Source organism: Macrobrachium rosenbergii, chromosome 53 (genome assembly GCF_040412425.1).
Source record: "Macrobrachium rosenbergii isolate ZJJX-2024 chromosome 53, ASM4041242v1, whole genome shotgun sequence".
NCBI classification, from domain to species: domain Eukaryota; kingdom Metazoa; phylum Arthropoda; class Malacostraca; order Decapoda; family Palaemonidae; genus Macrobrachium; species Macrobrachium rosenbergii.
This window is the reverse complement of record NC_089793.1, coordinates 12,550,827-12,569,573: the sequence shown is the minus strand read 5'-3', so window position 1 is coordinate 12,569,573 and position 18,747 is coordinate 12,550,827. Positions and strand designations below refer to the sequence as shown.

The window sequence follows — 18,747 nt, the reverse complement described above, 5'->3', positions numbered from 1 at the left end:
CTTTGATCTTGCCCAATTTCACTCCAAGAACAATTGTTTGGTCTGCTTTGAGAATTTAGAAATATTATTCAACTGGTTAAACTTTAATGATACAAATAATATTGTATATTTGAGATATTCTTTGAATAAAATCTTTTTCTTTCAAGTCATCTAACACTAATAATGTCCTGACAGTCACAATCTTATGAGTTTCCTAAGCTTGCTTCTTGTCATATTATTTTAGTAATGTGATGTTTCCATTACCAAGGGCTTAATTCTATATAATTACTGTTTATGTATTATGCTGGCATGTGCAGTCATGTACTTCATATATTACTCATTATTGTGCTGATTTTCCAAAATCTGTGTATTATCATTAAAAAGTTTTTAATGAGATCTCTGACTCACATTTCTAGATACATACTGTTTGCCTGGATTATTTTTGTAAATGAGAGGTGAAAATAGAGCATATAAGGTTTAAAAACTTGTACAGGTAATTTGGAAGGGACAGAATGGGAACAGAGGTAAAATGTAAAGCAGCAATCTAGCATGCCATGTAAAGTATGCTGTGATGGGTGCCCGACCATGGAGTTCATGTCCCCACAAAACTTTTTTTTTTAACTGAATTGAGATGTAGACAGGTACGAGTATCAAGATTAGTATAGCAGTATAAAAGGAAAGGTGAGGCAAATTTGTGGAAGCACAGTGAGAATACAGAGGCAAATTATCCCTCTTCTGCTTCCATGGGTGGCTACTGCCTAGTGTACTTTAAATTGTTAAAATTTTCTTAACTTTAACAATTGCATAGGTAGTTATTAGAAATTTTATGTCAGTCAGAATGTTACTTTTCTTTACCTTAAAAAATTCTGTTAAACATAATGAATAAGAAATGTTTACTATTGCACAAGAATATTTGATAAGGATATACAACAACTACAGTATTATTTTGTTGTGATTAGTTGACAAATAAAACTGTAAAATCTAAAAGGTTTGGTCAGATGTGACTAATTATTGCAGTATGAGTAAATACTGTCTTTTTTCCCAAAATCAGGGAAGGTAAAAAATAAACAGAACCAAGAAAACAAAGAAGCCAAGCAAAATATGCAAAAGGAACAGCTGAATGAAGATGGTTCCAAGAGTAGTGGTGCGATGAAGAGAGGACAGAGAGGAAAGATGAAGAAAATGAAAAAATACCGTGATCAGGATGAAGAAGAAAGGGAAATGAGAATGCAGTTATTGCAGGTGAGGTTGATGAGGTTAATCTGAGAAGTGGGTTGTATTTTTGCAGCCTTTGAGCTTAAAATACTTTATATGACAGGCTTTGTTCAGTGATACCCATTTTTTGCACTTTGGCTTTGTATTTCACAAGATGAAGAAATACAAATTTATTCAACTTCTGATGACATCTTTATGATGTAATGCTTTGATAAGAAGTCAACTGTATCATTTCCAAACTTACATTTTACTTTTTTAGCAGCTTTTCTTTCTTTTTTCTTACGCCATATAGGGTGGTTTTTTTACTGCCAATTCAAACGTTTCATTGGTACCTATTCCTCAGTGTATCCCAAGATTGCATCCTCAAACAGTAACCAAGTTTCATTTCCTTGGCTGCTGATATGTGGACTACCAGTAGTCACTGGAGATATTATGGATTTCTGCATTAATGTCTTGAGGTTATGAGGCATAATCAGCTTCACACATCCATCCCTCTTATTTTTGGCTTCTTCACATTCTGTTTCAAAAGCAATTTCTTTGAAATTCCAGGAAAGAATTATAATCTGTATGGGGAATCTTGAAATTATAATAATGTCTTGTATATCCCTTATTGACTTACATATTGAGCACAAAGTTGGTATAAGCAAGGGGATAAAATAATGCCTACTACTTTAGGGTAGCCTATTAATTCTGTCTTTCCAGTCTAGTACTGCAACTTGTATGTTAACGCCAGAATTTTATATAACTATAGTCAACGCATTTTAAGAATAATTTTATATAACTATAGTCAACGCATTTTAAGAATATCACTCGGCCATGCCCCCTTCCCCTGGCACTGTAGATAAGGCATGACATTATCATACTGCACTCTTGGATGATATGAGTTGCTGCTTGGCTATGTCACTGATAACATCGAAAGGTCGTTCATTCAGTAACTAAAGGAGGCTCTAGAACCTGTAAATTGGTACTTATTTTTGTACAACTGTTCCATCAACATACTTTTGAAAGTTTCTTCTTCACAACAACATAAATAGTAATTCTCTCTCTCTCTCTGTATGTGTGTGTTTGTCAGTGACCACTGCAACTCACTCATCCTAAGGGTAGGGGTAGGGGTGGTACCGGATGCCATCCTCCCCCTCTCATTGCTTGAGGGTCTCTGAATCTTGCATGATCATCCAGACTGCTCACGATAAGGACAGCGCTGCCAGATGTATGAGTAATATCATGAAGGGGGGGGTTGGGTTAGGCTGGGGTGGTGGGGTGGGGTAAGGAGGATATGGGTGTGGCAGAGTGATATTCTCAAAATAAAACTTTACTTTAGCAGGCAAGAAAAATTTGTTAAGAAAAACAAGTTATTACTAATTGCGTGTATAGACATGGGTTTCTTAATGTCAAAGATGCATGCGATTTGAACATTCTGCAAATGTCGTGTTATTTACAGTATTTCGCAAAGTTATATGAGTTTATTGTGTACCTGTAATGATTAGGGCCCAATTATGGCAAGATAACATAAGGGTTTAGGGTTAATACTGTACAATCTTTCATACATATACAGTTCAGTAATACTTTAATATACAGTACTGTATACATTAGCTGATAAATAATCTGTACCTATCAGAGCTTGAGGTTGGAGGGCTGATAAGGGCTGGGGAAGTCTTGAGGCTGCTGCTGGTAGTTTGGTACTTCACAAGATACTAGATATGTTAACTTTTTGTATGTACGTTACAGTACAGTGTATAGCTGTATGTAAATGAAATACTTTTATGAGCTAACTTTAGACTTCTGTGTAAACTTTAATTATTTTCTGTGAAGTGCAATATACCTGAATTGTAAGCAGTAGCCTTTGCTGATTTTTCATCTTTTAGTTTAATAACCTCTTGTTTCTTTCCAGATCAGTACTTCCCCTTTGCTTCCATTTTTTGGAACCATGATAATATTAAAAGGAGTCAGAAAATACTACAAAACTCAAGAGATGTCTAATACACGAGTTGTACTGTCGTATGATCAAACTTTAGCTAGTAAGCAGGAAATGTTCAGTTTAAAGTAAGGGTAGGATGTACACTACAGTACACAACCTAAGCCAGTAATAGGCATGTTAATCATCAAAACATGTGTTATAGTTTATATACATTCAAGTACTACACCTTGTAAGGTACACTGGTGCTTCAGTTGAACAGATTGCAATATATTGGATTTTGTTGGTCATTGGATCCAAATCTGGATAGATAAAAGTCCTACTTTGTACTGAGGGAATAATCTTGTAAGTGCAGTGCGTATTCATAAATATGAACAATGCATGTAGAAAATGAATACAAAGGTGATATTTTAAAAATGATTGATGTCCTTGTAAGCATACAATTCCTGACTGACTTAAGCTTAATATTTTCCATTTTAACGTGAAGTAGAAAGTTTTGCCTCCATATATGAAAGTATAAATGACTTTTAAACATTTATGATATTAAATATTAGAATATAGTGTTACAGTAATATGACAGATAACAACAAAATCAGATATAAAACCTTTGAGTTATATATTATTGATGTTTTTGGATAGCATTACCCAGCCTATTGCCTCTGCCTTTGCTACTTCCAAACATGTTATATATATGCACACTATTTTGATTTTACTCGTAGATTTTTATGGCTTTCTTAAAAGAGGAATGTGAAACAAAATATTTTTTACAGTAGAAGTAGGTCGAGTACAAAATGTGTACGAGTAATGTATCTTTTGAAGGTTACAGTATTTTTCCAATACTGTAAGCTAACAACAAGACTTTTAATGTTTGATCACCCCTGTGATCCTTGCCATTTAAAGTACTTCCATAAACTTTGTCAGTGGCCCTCTTGTAGCTTCTTGGGCTACTACTGGACACTATATTCATGGATGCTGTGTTTCTGTTTGCCCTCAGCCCTTCAGAGTACTTAAATGGGCTTCATTTATCTCACAACTGAGTCCCTCATCTCAGCTGTTGGCATTAGAGGATTTTTGGTTGTAAGAAATTTATTTCTTAAACTCAACATTTTCGGTTTATCCAGTTATTAAATTTTGATGGAGTTCAATATATTAATAAAGGTCTAATATAGTTAATCAAGAACCAATTCTTCAGGCTAGCCCTGTGAGACTTATTGGTGTAATGAAATAGTTTGTTAATAGTAATGATGATAATATACAAACCCATTAACCTTAATCTTCAGTGCCCTCCTCTCTTCCCGTCACTATTCCAGATGAGGGTTGGCACTGAAGAATCAGATGTGTTGCACAGCGATGGTTGATTGCAAGCTAGGCATGCCCGGTGGAACTTTTCTTGTAGCTCTTCAAGCTGGTGAATCAGAGTTTGTTTTGCTTGAAATAAGGCTATTTATGATTAAAGGGTTTGTATGAAAACTAGTTCTGTTTTTAAAAAAGTATTTTTTGTAGTAGAGACAAATTTCAAGTAAGTTATGGTCCATGATGTACATGGTTTGTTACCTGTGTTAACATTACCAATTTGCAAGAGCTGGCTACTGCAGTGTTCCAATACTGTAACTTTTACAACTGTTTCACGTGTTAAGATTAGTTTTATTGGTTTCTGACCATCAACATTATACGTCCTGATCAAGCGTATTGCAGCTAAATCTTTTATTTCCCTATTTTGGGATCGGTTATTGTAAGTTCTGTTTAGCTGACATTACTCTAGAGCCTTTTCTGTTACTTTTTTTTTTTTTTAAACAGTCAGCAGGTAGCAGTAAAGATACCAAGAAAGGAAGTAAGGGGGGCAAGAAGAGCACTGACAGTGAATCAAAAGGAATGCGACAGCCAAGTAATAAAGGCAGTAATCAAAAACAAAGTGTTCAACCAAAAACAGATAGTAAGGACTTAGATGCCTTGCAAATCAAGCAAGATATTGATAAAGATGAAGAGGATGAAGATGAAGAGGAAGCTGAAAAGGTAATAAGCTACAAGCTACAGATGTTTCTTTCTTTTGAATTAGTTTTTATATTATTCTTAACTTAATGTTATTAATACATTGTCATGTTTATAGTTTATGGGATTTACCCTGGTATTGGAAATTTTAAGCAGTGTTGATAACGTGTCTGTGCATTGTTTTCTGTGGGTACTTTAGAAATGAGTAGTTTGGTATCTCCCTTACGTAGTTAGGGTGAAAATCTAAAATTCTAAAGGTGGGAATGACAAGGAGTTATAAATATACTAAGAAAGAGTATGTAGCAGAGTGAGCCTACATGGTACCACAAATGGATATAAATTATTATGGAACATCCCAAAAGGCTGTGAACTTGTGTAGCAAGATCCCACAGAGTAAATTAAATTATCCATGTTAGAAAAAAATTGTGCAGTAACAGATATTTTCTTAAAAATTCATAAAATTTACACTATACTACATATGATGGTAAATAAGGCACTTTTTCCTAAAAAAAATCATGCCCACATCTTATATGAGAAGATAAGGCCTTCTGTAGGCTAATGTTACTCATGTTGCTCACTGCTGTAGGGTAATTTAACCTAGATGGTCACCACTATCTACCCCAGTGCCATAATACTGTTATTTACGTGAAATAATATTATTATACATAATAATAATAATAATAATTTCTAATGTGATGAATTAAACTCCGACCCAACCCAATAGATTGTATTGTGAAATCAGAATATATTGCAGTAGGTAGTTATTTAAGGACAGCAAAAAAAATTTGGGGGAGGGGGAAAGTAAATTAAGCCAGAAATCAACATTTTGAAGTTTGCTTCATAGATGTTATTGTATTCCTAGGTTGCTGATGATCTCAACATCATTAATGCCTTGACTGCCCTGCCTGTTCCTGAGGATGAGCTACTGTATGCCATTCCAATCTGTGCACCTTATGCAGCCATGACAAACTACAAGTGAGTATTTTAATATAAATATTTTAATGCATCATGTTACATCACACATAATGACTTGCCAGTGACAGGAATTACAGAATTATGAAATTTAAAAAGACTTAACTACAGAATTTGTAGACTAGTATGTTAGTAAATTATTCCATCTCCTTATAAGTCAAGGAGTAAAGTAATGCTCCTGAATTATTTTTATGAGAAAAACTACAAAAACTGCTAATTGTGTTGTAGGGAAAACCTAGAATAAATCTGGGACTATTTTACTAAAATGTTTGGAGAATTAATCGTCATATACTTCTTTAATTTCGACTGGAAGTACATTTTTTTATTTTCACAACTTTGGTGGTTATTAATTTTCAGCTTTCTGTTCAAGAAAACTATTGAGATGGCTGTCCGTCCACACTTTTTCTCTCCTTTATCAGATCTTACCAATCTGCAGCCCTTTAGCCTCAGTAGTTTTTATGTTGATCATTCACCCACCCTCCAATCATCAAACATATTAAATTGCAGCCCTCTAACCTCAGTAGTTATTTTATTTAAGGGGTCACCACCGGGCCGCAGCTGAATGTTTCATATAGCATTATATGCTGTACAGAAAACTTGATTGAGCAAAGAAACTTCGGCACATTTTTTACTTTATTTTTGTTGATATGGTTCTAAATCCACCACAAATTATATCAGTAATGGTTGTTCTTGCATAAATACAAACTATTGTAGGTATTTTGCAAATGCTTCCAGAAAGTAAATTATTTAAAAGGGACATATTTTACCATTAAGGTACATATTTTACAAATGCTTTCATCTGCTTATGTCAAAGAAAGGTTGTTTAAAAAGATATATTTAACATTGAAGTACAGAAACTAGGAGCAATTACCAAGGAAAGGTAAGCTCCCCAGTAGTAGAAAGCCATTGCCTCATTTGACGTAACAAATTATTTGTCTGTTTCTGCCTTCAGCAGATGCTCTTGGGAGAGATGAGTTCTGCACTTTATCTGTAGAAAATTTTCATAATCATTTCAAGTATAGAAGATTTTCACATTTATTTAAGTATAACTGCAAAATGCATTATACAAGCAGTGTTTAAGGATGAGAAAAGAAACAAGCAGTGAAACTAATTCAAGAAAAATAACAAAATTGTAATCAGTAGCGAGGGTTACCAGTTACAATATGTGAATCAGGACCAGTTTGTGTTTTAATGGCCTAAGTATAAGTATGCATGCACATGCTCACAAAAATTGTCACTTTTTACATTTAAAAATGGAGGCTGAGGAAGACAGCTCATAACTCTTAAGAAACTTTTGTGCTTTTGCTGCTCCTTTGACAACCACACACTTTTCACCTAAAGGTTTGACAGGTGGGCTTCTCAAGCCTTTGGTTATACATCAGCATGTTGGGGTCTTGCAGACCCAAAGGAACCCATTCCTGCTCCATTCTGCTTCAGTTGCAAGCTGAATGGAGCAAATCCTGAACTGACTCTGAGCACCAGGTAACCAATCAGAAGCTGTGTGGGTAAAGGATATCACAGGAAAACCAGGGTGGTACATCAGGGATAGTGGACCCTGCCTTCCCAAGCCCAGACTAATTCTTGGACATTGTCAGCTTTCATCCTGAGATATGCAGCTCACATGGAAGGGGACAAGTCAAGACTTCTTCAAGTTGGCCAGTAGTAGTCCCAAGGTCTATGTGCCTGTCCAATTCCTCTCTGGAAGATGCCAAGCTTAGCCAGTTGACCAGGTAGCATAAAACACGGCTATGTTGATGCATAGGACAGTCACCAGCGCTGGTCATGTTGAAAGCCTGAGGGCCCCAAAACTGAAAAACCCATTCGTGCCACACAAAGCAAGGAAACTTCCTTGTAGACTGATAGATGGGGATATTAAAATAAACATAGCTCAGGTGTAGAGATATGTGGAAGGCTCCCTTGAGTGCTTATCTTCTCAATGACCCCACAATATCTTTCAAGGGGTCAAACAATGGCATTCAGCATGACTGAGGTCTGACCCAACTTCAAAGTTTTTGGGATGAGGAAGAGAGAACTTTAGAACCTCAGCTTCTCTGGCAGTGCTCCTTGATGGTTTCCTCCTGTAATGCACGAGGCAACCTCAGATAGGATGCGGATCTTCTTAGTATTGAAGGGGTAGGACTCGAGGGTGATTGGTTGAGTCATTGGTGGTGTTCAAGCTTTTAGGAAGGTAAGATGATGAGTGTTCAAAGATGGTTGGTGTTCAAGCTTTTAGGAAGGTAAGATGATGAGAAAGATGGTAACTGTTTGTGTTCACAGTTTCAAAGGCTCCCAGCGAATGTCTTCTCAGGCCTACTATAATCTCTAGTCAAGCCCTCACTGGATGCAAGACTATCAGCTGGATCACAGACTTTCTTATCGTATTACTTTGACACGGTGACTTGCTAGAACCACTCATGATCAATGGGAGAAAAGGGCCTTTTGGGATAGCAAGCCCTCAGTATGACAAACTAAGCTTCATGAAGGGTCTGAGACAGGCATTTAGTGTTGAAGATGCCACATTTGAGGATTGTTTTGAAGGAAGTGTTTTTCTGATGTGCACCCAGATCCTTTTTGTAGGTTCCTCCACTGAGTCTTCTGCAAGCAGAACACTATCCTTGGTAGATTCAAATCTATCCCTCTTAGATGTGCCAGGAGGTTTTTTCCCTAAGCCTGGAAGGACCAATTGAAGGAATCTTGGAAAAAGCCAAATTTATGCAGGGTCAAGTCAGTGTCACAGAGGCAGACGAAACTCAGGTGATTGAGAACGATCAGACTGATGTGAGGGAGAACGTCATTAGAGGAAACAGCAGATGAGAGGGTATAGTGGCAACATAACTTTGGGACTAGATCTTCCCAAAGAGAGGAAGGGTAAGTAAGAGAAGAACCTCATTTAGAAGAGCAATGATCAGATGGCAAATCACACTAATCTACTGTGTGTCAAGAGAGGACTCAGAAGTAGTGTTTCTACTACAGTGACTAGTGTAGCAATGACTTAACTCATTACTCTTCCTCGGGAAGTGACAGAACTCAAATACAGTATTTAAGGCCACTGATGGTTCCTCAGACCTTATGGATTTCAATGAAAGTAAAGGGGGATAGTGGAAGGGACTGGCATAGGTAAAGGTGGAAGGCAGGACAAAACCAGTACCTGAGGGTGAGGATGTTGAGGATACTGGAAAGCTGCAGGCATGTCCCTCTATCACTGCACAAGTACCTTGAGGAAAAGTGAAAGTGGTCTGCTGAAAATCTCCATAATCAGTGATGAATAACAGTTCACACTGATTTTATCGTGATGATAAGAATATGAAAATGGTTGTAAAAAATTTGAGAGGTCAAGTAAAAATTTTACGAGGCATCGGATCAAGTACTGTAATGCATAATCAGGTAAGTAAAAACAACTGTGTAAAATAAAAAATTAGTCGCTGGACAATGATGGTTTAGTATTCTATTATTGTGGTTACAGAAATTTACATTTTTAATCAATTTGTATTTTTCACAACTTACAAACCAACAATCTTTATGTATGGGGAAAATCTCAAAGTTCAGAGCTGGATTTGGTTTAAAAATAGAACAAGGTTGGTGGCATGAGTGTATTACCCAATGGGGGGGAGAGAGTAGGCGAAGCCTGACCTCTTCTCCCCTTCGTATATGCTGTGATGCACTAGTTATCATTCAAACCGTCTTCAAGCAAGACATATGCTGCCCTTTCTAGCATAGAAGCCAGTTTTTCTGCACTTCCTGTTTATTCTTCACCTTGGCGTTCTGGTTTTTTCATTCTGTTTTTGTTTTTCTGTGATATATTGTGATTATCAGTGTGTGTGCTTGCATTCGAGATGCAAACCTGTGAATCATCTAAGGCGGCCTTGCCTCAGAGTAAATGTCCTGGGATAGGTAACAACCCATGTTTTTGTTATCTAGCCTCTCAGTACTCATCCCCATTGGACTTGTAGCAGGGGCAGATCACATGATTGCAATGTAAGTAACCCCTGTTCAGTGTGTTGTGATTGGTCTCTGGAGCAATGGAAGTATTTTGGTAAGAATAAGAAATACAAGAGGAAACTGAGTGTTCCATCATGGGATGTTCCATCATGGGAAGGCTTTGTGCCTCCAATGGCGTCGGATGCCACCATTCCTCCTCCTCCTCTTTCTTATTCACCAGATTTGTCTCGTTGCATCTTCTTCTCAGGAAGATTTTACTCCTTGTTCCGCTGTTGCTTCGTCTCTAGATAGCTTGAGGAAGGGTTCGGGAGATCTTGCGATTGATTTAGCGGTCTGTTCTTTTGGGAGGGGGGAGGGTGGTGCTCCCACCCCCATGAGGAGGGAGGCAGCTCCCCCTTATGCTTTTGTTTCACGGATGGTTGCGAAGAAGGTAAAAGAAACTAACAGAGTGCTGGTCTTCATTAGGCCTACCAGGGGAGCCCCACCTTGGGGGCCTACTGTCCTGCCTCATGTCTTCCCAACTCTCCATCTGCCACCATGTTAGTCTCTACAGCTACGGTGTCTGTGACTTCTGCTTGCATTTCTATTTCCATGACATCCTCGGCCTACACTGACCTTCATCAGCTGTGCCCCTACCATTGGTTTCTGTTCCTGGGCCTTCTACGTCTTCTCCTCCCGACTCCTTTGTTTGAGCCCTAGTGGAGAGAGTCGAAGATGCACTTCTGAAGAAGTTTGGCCCCTCAGATATGAAGAAATCAAAGAAGAAATGATGTAGATCTCTGTCTTTTTCTCATTCATCATCTTCGTCGTCTGTTCTGTTCCATTCCACAAGGCGTTGGAGGAAGGACTTTGTGGCCCCTCCTTGCAAGAAGATCCACTGGCCCTCTTTGGATTCCCACTACATTTCTTCTTCATCTGGGGGCAAGGCCAAGCGTCCATCTCCTACAGTTGATTCTTGGTTGGCTAATCATGGCCGTATCATCGCCTCCAAGTTTTTTACTGGTTTGTCTCCAGCTGCCCCTCCTGGGTTACATGCATTCTTGCACCTGATTCTCTTGTGGCAGTGCAGTCTGCAAGAGAAGTCTCCTCTAAAAGCTGCCGTAGCTCTGCAGCTTTTAGAGGAGACTTTTAATAGCTGCAGCTTTTAGAAGTCTCCTCTAAAAGCTGCACCTCAAGAAGTTGGTCATTTTTCCTCCTTCTGCTCATCCTGCTCAAGAAATGAGGGTTAAGACTATTGCCATTAAGAAAGATGACAAATATGGAAGTGCAAACAAGCAATTCCAAGAATGCTCAAGTAATTGAAATTATTTTGTTTACTTGCAGAGGCCAAAACACTTGTGAAAAACTATCATTATTATGAAGAATAAGGAATATTTTTGTCTGATTCTTCCTTCACTAGGGTGGATGCAAAAGGTTTCCTTTCCACATCTTGAGCACTTTCCACCTGAAATCCTATGTGGATGAAGTCCTTATCTGTCTCCATTTATTCATATCTCCTTAGCATTCCTATTGGCCTTCGTCCTTTAATTTCACATCTACTACTTGTTTAAACTGGCAAGCAATGCAGGTGCTAAATTGATATAACTGTACTCTTGCAGATATAAGTTTGGCAAAATCAATCAACTTTCTCATTTTTCCATTTAATCTAAAATATTTTTAATATTTTCCTCAGGTTTAAAGTCAAGCTTACCCCTGGGCCTGGAAAGAAAGGGAAAGCCTGTAAAACTGCTTTGGCTTTATTTTTGGGAGATAAAACAATTACAGGCAGGGAAAAAGATCTTCTTAGGGCTGTACGTGATCAGGATTTGGCAAGAAATCTTCCTGGAAAGGTTAAGGTTTCAGCTCCTAATATTACTAAGATTAAGAAGTAATGATTTAAAAAAAAAAAACTTGATTTTTTAATTGTTAAAGATATAAATATATTTAAAATTAAAAATGTTTTAATAACCTTCAAATATTTTTGCCTGGAAGGGGTTTGAGCAATCCAAGCATATGATGTACTCAAAAAGGTTATTTACATATTAAATTGCATGCACCTGGTATCCAATATTGCTTTTATAAAGGAGACTTACATTTTCAAATATAATCAGCATATAACTACAGACATATACATGCTTGTTAATGCTAGTTTGGAATGAGACCAAACAAATGGTTTCACTTATATACTTCTGTTAATTATTAAAAATTTATAAATTAAACTGGCACATACTGATTCATTTTAGTCTTCTTAAGACCTAGCAATTCATGAACATTAATATACACCATTTTTAAAATCATTTTTGCATTTTAGTGCTTTAAGAAGTTTTGTTACTCTGCATTAAACAGTCTCCATTATTCACAACTTAGTATCCATGTATCCTTGAGTACTTAGGAAGGTCTAATTGCACTTGTACATTAAATGTCAATACCCACTGATCCTACATTAAGCGTGTAAAAATATTTAGACAACCCCTGCACACTGAATTCATACAAGTTATCATACATACAATGTTTAAAGAATTACATTGTATTTGCACAACATGCCCTGAAAAGACATTTGCCAAAATAGAATTATGTAATTGGGCATTACAAAGGCAGAGGGATGCCTGAAAGCCTAACTAGTGATGTTACTCTCCCAGGAAGAGAGGAGTGGAGCTGAGAACCCAACTGTGAGGGGCAGGTCTTGGAAGAGGAAGAACATTTGTTATAATGAAGACACACTGGACTGTGAATCATGAGGAGGGATGAAATGGAGAAATAACTAGATTGACTGGTAATGTTCCATTAGTAGAGAGAACAAAGACTTATGACAAGCACAATACGGCCTGTACTACCATATGCAGGGATTACCTATTAATGTACAGTATATGGGAAATACATGCATTTCAGCAATCAAACCAAGAATTTGACTGGCAGCTTCAATCATTTAAATGACAATCCCCAATGCAATCCAAAGCTTTAATTATGTAGATGACAAATGACACTATTTAAATGTATAACAAAACAAACCCAGTATACATAAAAAGAAAAAAAAACAACTGGCTAAAAATATATTAACAAAATTACAAATTGTAAGCAAAAATATACTATACTATGTATAAGACCAAACAATTTTACTGGATCAGATGTAACTGAATTAACACAATACAGGCAACAATATTTCTTAAATTATTCACATGAATTGTTCTTGCTTTTTGCTTCCATTGTTCCTTTTGTATTACTCTTCCTGCTTTAACAGATCATTGTACTTAAGCACTAAACTAAATGCTTTGCTTTATTATAGGAAATGAATAACTTGTTTTACCATACAAATATATATCCAGTCCATATAAAAATATATTTTCAATATCTATTATATAAAGTATTTCCTTGTAATTACAAACATTCCATATTAATACAGTATAACAATGCTTTAACAGAGTTTTTAATAAGTACAACAAAATAACTTGCAACATATTAATTGTGCTGATTCACAATGTGGTCAAATCAAATAACTCCTGCTACAATCAAGAGTCTGGAACTTAAACCTAAACGACTACATTTAGCTATGCCACATGCTGAATTACCAAGAAAAAATAGAATAGAAACTATATTACCTTAAATGTGAGCAATTATATTGCACTACACAGGAAATATCATAAGCTCTGCAGTAATCTACAAAACAGTGCAGCAACTGAGAACACAGCATAAAACAGATACGCATCCTGTCTCGCCAAGATCTATTTTACCACTCATGAAAGTTTTAAGATAACACATTGCACAACAGACTGCTGGTGACTAATGGTCCTCAACAAAAAGTACCTTTCCCTAGGGATGACAACGGAGCATGATTTGGAGCTCTCTGCCATCCTTAGAGTATGTACTAGATGAAAAATTCCTGATAAGGAGTGAATGCTTAAATCATGAACCTTAAGTCCAAAGTATCCTGATAATTTAAAAACCAGCAGGTTTGCAGCCAGTAACTGCATTTTAAATATGATAATTATGTTCAGATCCAAACTAATTTTCTCAATATTATTGAAGGAAAATTTATATAAAAGTAATCTGCTGTAATTGATACTGGGCTCTAAAAATAGTTTACCCAGACGAAAGTGCTAAATAATCTTAGCTCCCTTAGTGCTGAACTGAAGGGTCTGCTATATAAAAGAACTGAGATTAATTCAATTTTATCTATTACAGCTTGTAAAAACTTTCTAATTGGCTAGGCTACAAATTTTAAGGATTTTGACAAGGTATTTCTTCAATAGATCTGTGTCCAATACTCTTCTGAAAAAGTTGTTTCTATCAATAACCTATATGATTATAATACAAACATGATGGTAATGCCAAACAGTGTGAAAAATACAGGTGACGGGGACTTACAGTGGGGGATACACTGCTTAGGTAGTATTTAAAAGGCAAAACTACGTAAAGCCCATAATTCTTTACAAAATATTTTTTATAAGGAAAAGCCAACGAGATGTACAGTAAAATTTCTCTAACTAAAACTTGATATAAGAAATTGTTTGAAAACAATAAATCAACAACTACAAAAAATCATAAAGAAAGAACGCTTCATGTTTAGTTACACTTGGATGTTTAATACCAAACAAGAGGTAGAAAACTAAGGCAAAGGTAAAAACTTGATCAGATATGTGGGGAAAGACCAAAGAGAATAGGTGAAAATAAAAATACTAAATGGGATATTTCCAGAAAGCCTTATACAGGCTATCACCACTAAGGCAGGCTTTGTCTTACAAGCAACTTAATAAGTTTCCCTCAGCATACTATGTGGAGCACAGCAAAATAGGTCGTCTGTCTTAGATTACGTTGATCATATGCCAGCATGGGCTCTTGCCCCTTGGCAGCCCAAAAGGCAAAGTAGGCAAACATATACTCTTACACAAGTTATATGGAATTATAAAAAAAAAATTTCATGGTACAAAATGAATATGAATAACTAATTAAACTAACATTCCTGTGGCTTGAAAATGGGAATGTTATTACCGCTTTTATTTTACAAAGATTTTGATAGTATTACAATCTATTTATGAATATTATGTTTTTCATAGCAAAACACACAATGCCCCAAAAGTTTTTAACCAACTTGCTCATAAATCAAACACACAACTTCAACAAGGGCAACTAAAAAACTGTGCAGGTTCAAACAAAGATAATATCTTCATAGGAGAGCAACTGAGTAAACTACAGAAATGTCTACTTTTATTATGTGTGTCAATATTATATGCACGACTCTTAATGATGACGAAGTAATGTGTAAATATCACAGTTCAATACTGTCCTAAAGTTATGTCTACAGGTGAGTTGTAATATCTTTTCAAGTAATATTTCATATTATTAGCTGCAAAACTGTCACTAACACTACAAGATATATTTCATATTCATGTCACATGGTATATCAAGAGATGACTTCATGTACAGTATAGTAAATAATTTTATTTACAGATGCTCCACTACTTACAAACGAGTTAAGTTCCGAACAGCTGTTCATATCTTGATTTGTTCGTGAGTCCAACTTGATATACTCAGTTAATATATACAGTACGATTATTTGTGTTTTTTCATACTAAAAGACAATACTAGTACTGTACTGTATTTTATAGTATTTTATTATTACAAATGATATACAAAACCTAAATACATTAAGAAGATTATGATAAATAATAACGTACAGTTTTACTTTACGATCACAGTTGTTCGTATCTCTGAAAGTTTGTAAGCTGAAAGTTCCTAAGCAGAGAAGCATCTGTAGTTACTTTTAAAAGCTCATACAATCAGTGCTAGAAAGAACTCCCACACAACAACCTTTGAGTATGTCGACAAATTAGTACAGTTAATCTATAAACATTGTGCATAATTCCACTTCAGTAACTAATGTACACCTTTTTAAAGACCATTCATTACCAAAAGTGTACAGTAAGTTATTTTTTATACACATGAAGTACTACAGGCAAAAGGAAAAAAAAATCTACCACCATAAGCATACTGTACTTATATCTACAGGAGCATTTTACGCCATAAAAATAATTTAGAGAGATTAAATATACTTAAAATGTTAAAATCATAAGTAAAATCAAGCTGACTGGAGAGAATAGGGCTTATTTCATTATTCAATAAAAAATTTCAAGTTATACTTTATTCTCTGCCTACATTTTGCTATAGATCCCACTGTTTGACTATAGAAGAATCCTCAATCTAAAATAGAGTAATTAGATCACAAGTTCAAACCTTTCACAATACATATGATTAGCCTGAAGAATGCCAATTAACTTGACAGCTTATAAATTGAACTATTAGCTAAAATGAAAAGGTTTGAAAGTTTCACAAAACTTCACAGAGATCCTTTTCCAACTCATGCCACTAATTGTCAGATGAATTTACGTCAGTCACTTTCATTGTCATATTAGTTAAAAATTGAGGATTAGCTATTAAAAACAGATACTGTACAAAAGACTTTAAGATAACCTTCAACCAAGTTTCAAATTTCGCAATTTCACCATTTTGTGAAACAACTAAATTACAGAAAAATTACTATGATTTTTCTAAATTCATAATTTTCCTAAAGTTTCTGATTCAACTTTTCAACACACACACACACATACATACAAAATGAAACCTAATACAGTGTAACCTGCATACTATCTTCATATTCAACTTAATACAGAAGCACAAATGGCAGAAAACAGCACCTCATCATGCAAGGAGAGAAGAGAAATACTCCAAAGTTATGAAAAAGTAACTTTGTACAAATATAAAGGGTATCAGTTAAGGGATGCAATCTATTGCACCACCTCCCATCACTAGACAGACACTGGTAATTAAGATGGGTCCTACAGTACAGCACACCTCATGATTTGTAAATATATAAATTTTTTTCAGTTATAAACATCAAACGAAAGAAATTCTAGCATGTCACCCTGGATAACCATTTTCAGGTCATGTGTAATGACAAAAACAATGCTCAATATTTAAAATGCAAATTGATGAGAAAAATCTGGCTAGATTGATTCCAGAGGGATGTTATGTCAAAGAATAAATAAATAAAAATAACGATTACTATAGCCTACCATGATAACACAGAATTCCAAAGCCACTTTCAAGTATGTAGAAATAAAAGTACAGTACAATTACAAACAACAAAAAACAAAAGCAACTGTCTGAATATAGTACCACTCCTATAGCATTTCATAAATGCTTCGAATATAAAAAGAAATTTCATTGTATTCTGAAGCATTTTAGGCTGTGTGCATCCAAAAGTACAGGCTAATTTTATGAGAGTTAAACCTTTGTCATGAAAGACAAAAAGTAGATGGAAGAATCATCACATATGTATGGCCCAAATCATACGAAGTCCCATAGATATTCAAAATCTCATCACACTCGAGTAAAAATAACATTCACACATTCACTACAGTATTGCCTTTTTAGGCCTCAACTAGGCATAGATGACAAATTAAAAAATGCATACAAAAACTCTCACTTTTGTTAAGTACAAGGAATATCATTCCATTTTTTATTATAAATATAAATTTTTTATCAGGTCCTACTGCAGAACTATACATAGCTTGGGCATTTAACTTACTTGAAAACTCTGACTGTAATCACTTTAATAAACTGATCTTAAATTTTATGAAAATTTTTTTTGTCTTGCTGAAATCATTCCTTTTCTACGGCAACAACAAACAGTAATAAGTTTCTCAGTACCTACAATATCAACATGTTTCAAAGAGAAATGGTTTTTTTTTGACAATTCTTAAGTATTCCAGTGTATGAATACAGTTAAAAGAAATTGGTTTACTTACCTCTCACTATTAATCAGAAATCATTAGCTTACAGCGGCATTGCCAGCTTTAGCATCACTTAGTATCTTTCTAGCTCCCTTCTCAAGTAGATTTTCAGCTAATGTCAATCCAAGGGAGTAAGCTTGGCTCATAGAATACTCACAAGCCCTGAGTGGAACTAATCCACAAAAGTTCTCTGGTGGAGTTTTCGGTCGTTTTACTCTGGGCTCTGTGGAGTCTTGTTCATCATCATCTGCAGTAGTACTTGTAGACTTTGTATCTACAAGCTCTTCTTTCCCATCCAAACTCCAAACTCCACCTTTAAGATGAAGCTCACCATCTTCCGTTATCTGAAATAGAAACTTTATTAAAAAAAAACCACATAACCTGTTGATATGCACACCATACATTTACCTCTAACTCATGGTCTTCCTGTGTTCATAGTCATTGGCTCTCATGGCCTCTGCTTAGAAAATAAGGGGGAAAGCTCAATAAAACAGTTAATTTTTTCCATCATAAAAGCTTTAGTGTTTAACTAGACCTGTTTCTTTTTTTATTCAAATAAACAATGCCAAGCTCAGAATCCTTTAACTGTTGACAAGTTTTGAAAAAATATCCTACATGACTGATTATAAAAATATTGTAAAAAATACCCACTGAAAAAATGCAGTTCTTAACAATTAAAATAACCTTTTTTCATCTGCCAATTCTGAGTCGTGAAAGCTGATAGCTAGACAGTGATAAAATTCACAAGTCTTCAAACTTGATCAGAGATCAGTACGTGACATATGGAGCTACAATACTCATTTTTTTACTTTAAAGGCTAAATGTGTGTGCACAGATATGATAAGTATATAAGAGAGAAAGGTTTGGGGGTAGGCTAGCATACACCAAAGGTAGGATATTGTTCTAATCTGTATATTGCTGTTTTGCCAACCCCTTAGTTCTATCAGGAAGGATAAGAGAGAGGTTACTTTA

At 35.5% G+C, this 18,747-nt stretch overlaps 2 protein-coding genes across 4 annotated transcripts in view; one reads left to right on the top strand and one right to left on the bottom strand.

The window, feature by feature from the left end:
* Clbn (Nuclear export mediator factor NEMF homolog Clbn) overlaps window positions 1-11,945 on the top strand; it is a 40,263-nt gene extending 28,318 nt beyond the window's left edge. For both annotated transcript variants that reach the window (XM_067096675.1, XM_067096676.1), the window contains exons 17-20: window positions 1,031-1,221; window positions 4,907-5,122; window positions 5,961-6,073; window positions 11,682-11,945. In XM_067096675.1, the coding sequence (XP_066952776.1) occupies window positions 1,031-1,221; window positions 4,907-5,122; window positions 5,961-6,073; window positions 11,682-11,880 (719 nt within the window). In that variant the 3' untranslated portion in view covers window positions 11,881-11,945. The remainder of the gene's footprint in view (window positions 1-1,030; window positions 1,222-4,906; window positions 5,123-5,960; window positions 6,074-11,681) is intronic.
* A 987-nt stretch (window positions 11,946-12,932) lies between these two features.
* Window positions 12,933-18,747, bottom strand: part of l(3)02640 (porphobilinogen deaminase-like protein l(3)02640) — a 327,247-nt gene continuing 321,432 nt past the window's right edge. For both annotated transcript variants that reach the window (XM_067096679.1, XM_067096678.1), the window contains one exon: window positions 12,933-18,119. In XM_067096679.1, the coding sequence (XP_066952780.1) occupies window positions 17,814-18,119 (306 nt within the window). In that variant the 3' untranslated portion in view covers window positions 12,933-17,813. The remainder of the gene's footprint in view (window positions 18,120-18,747) is intronic.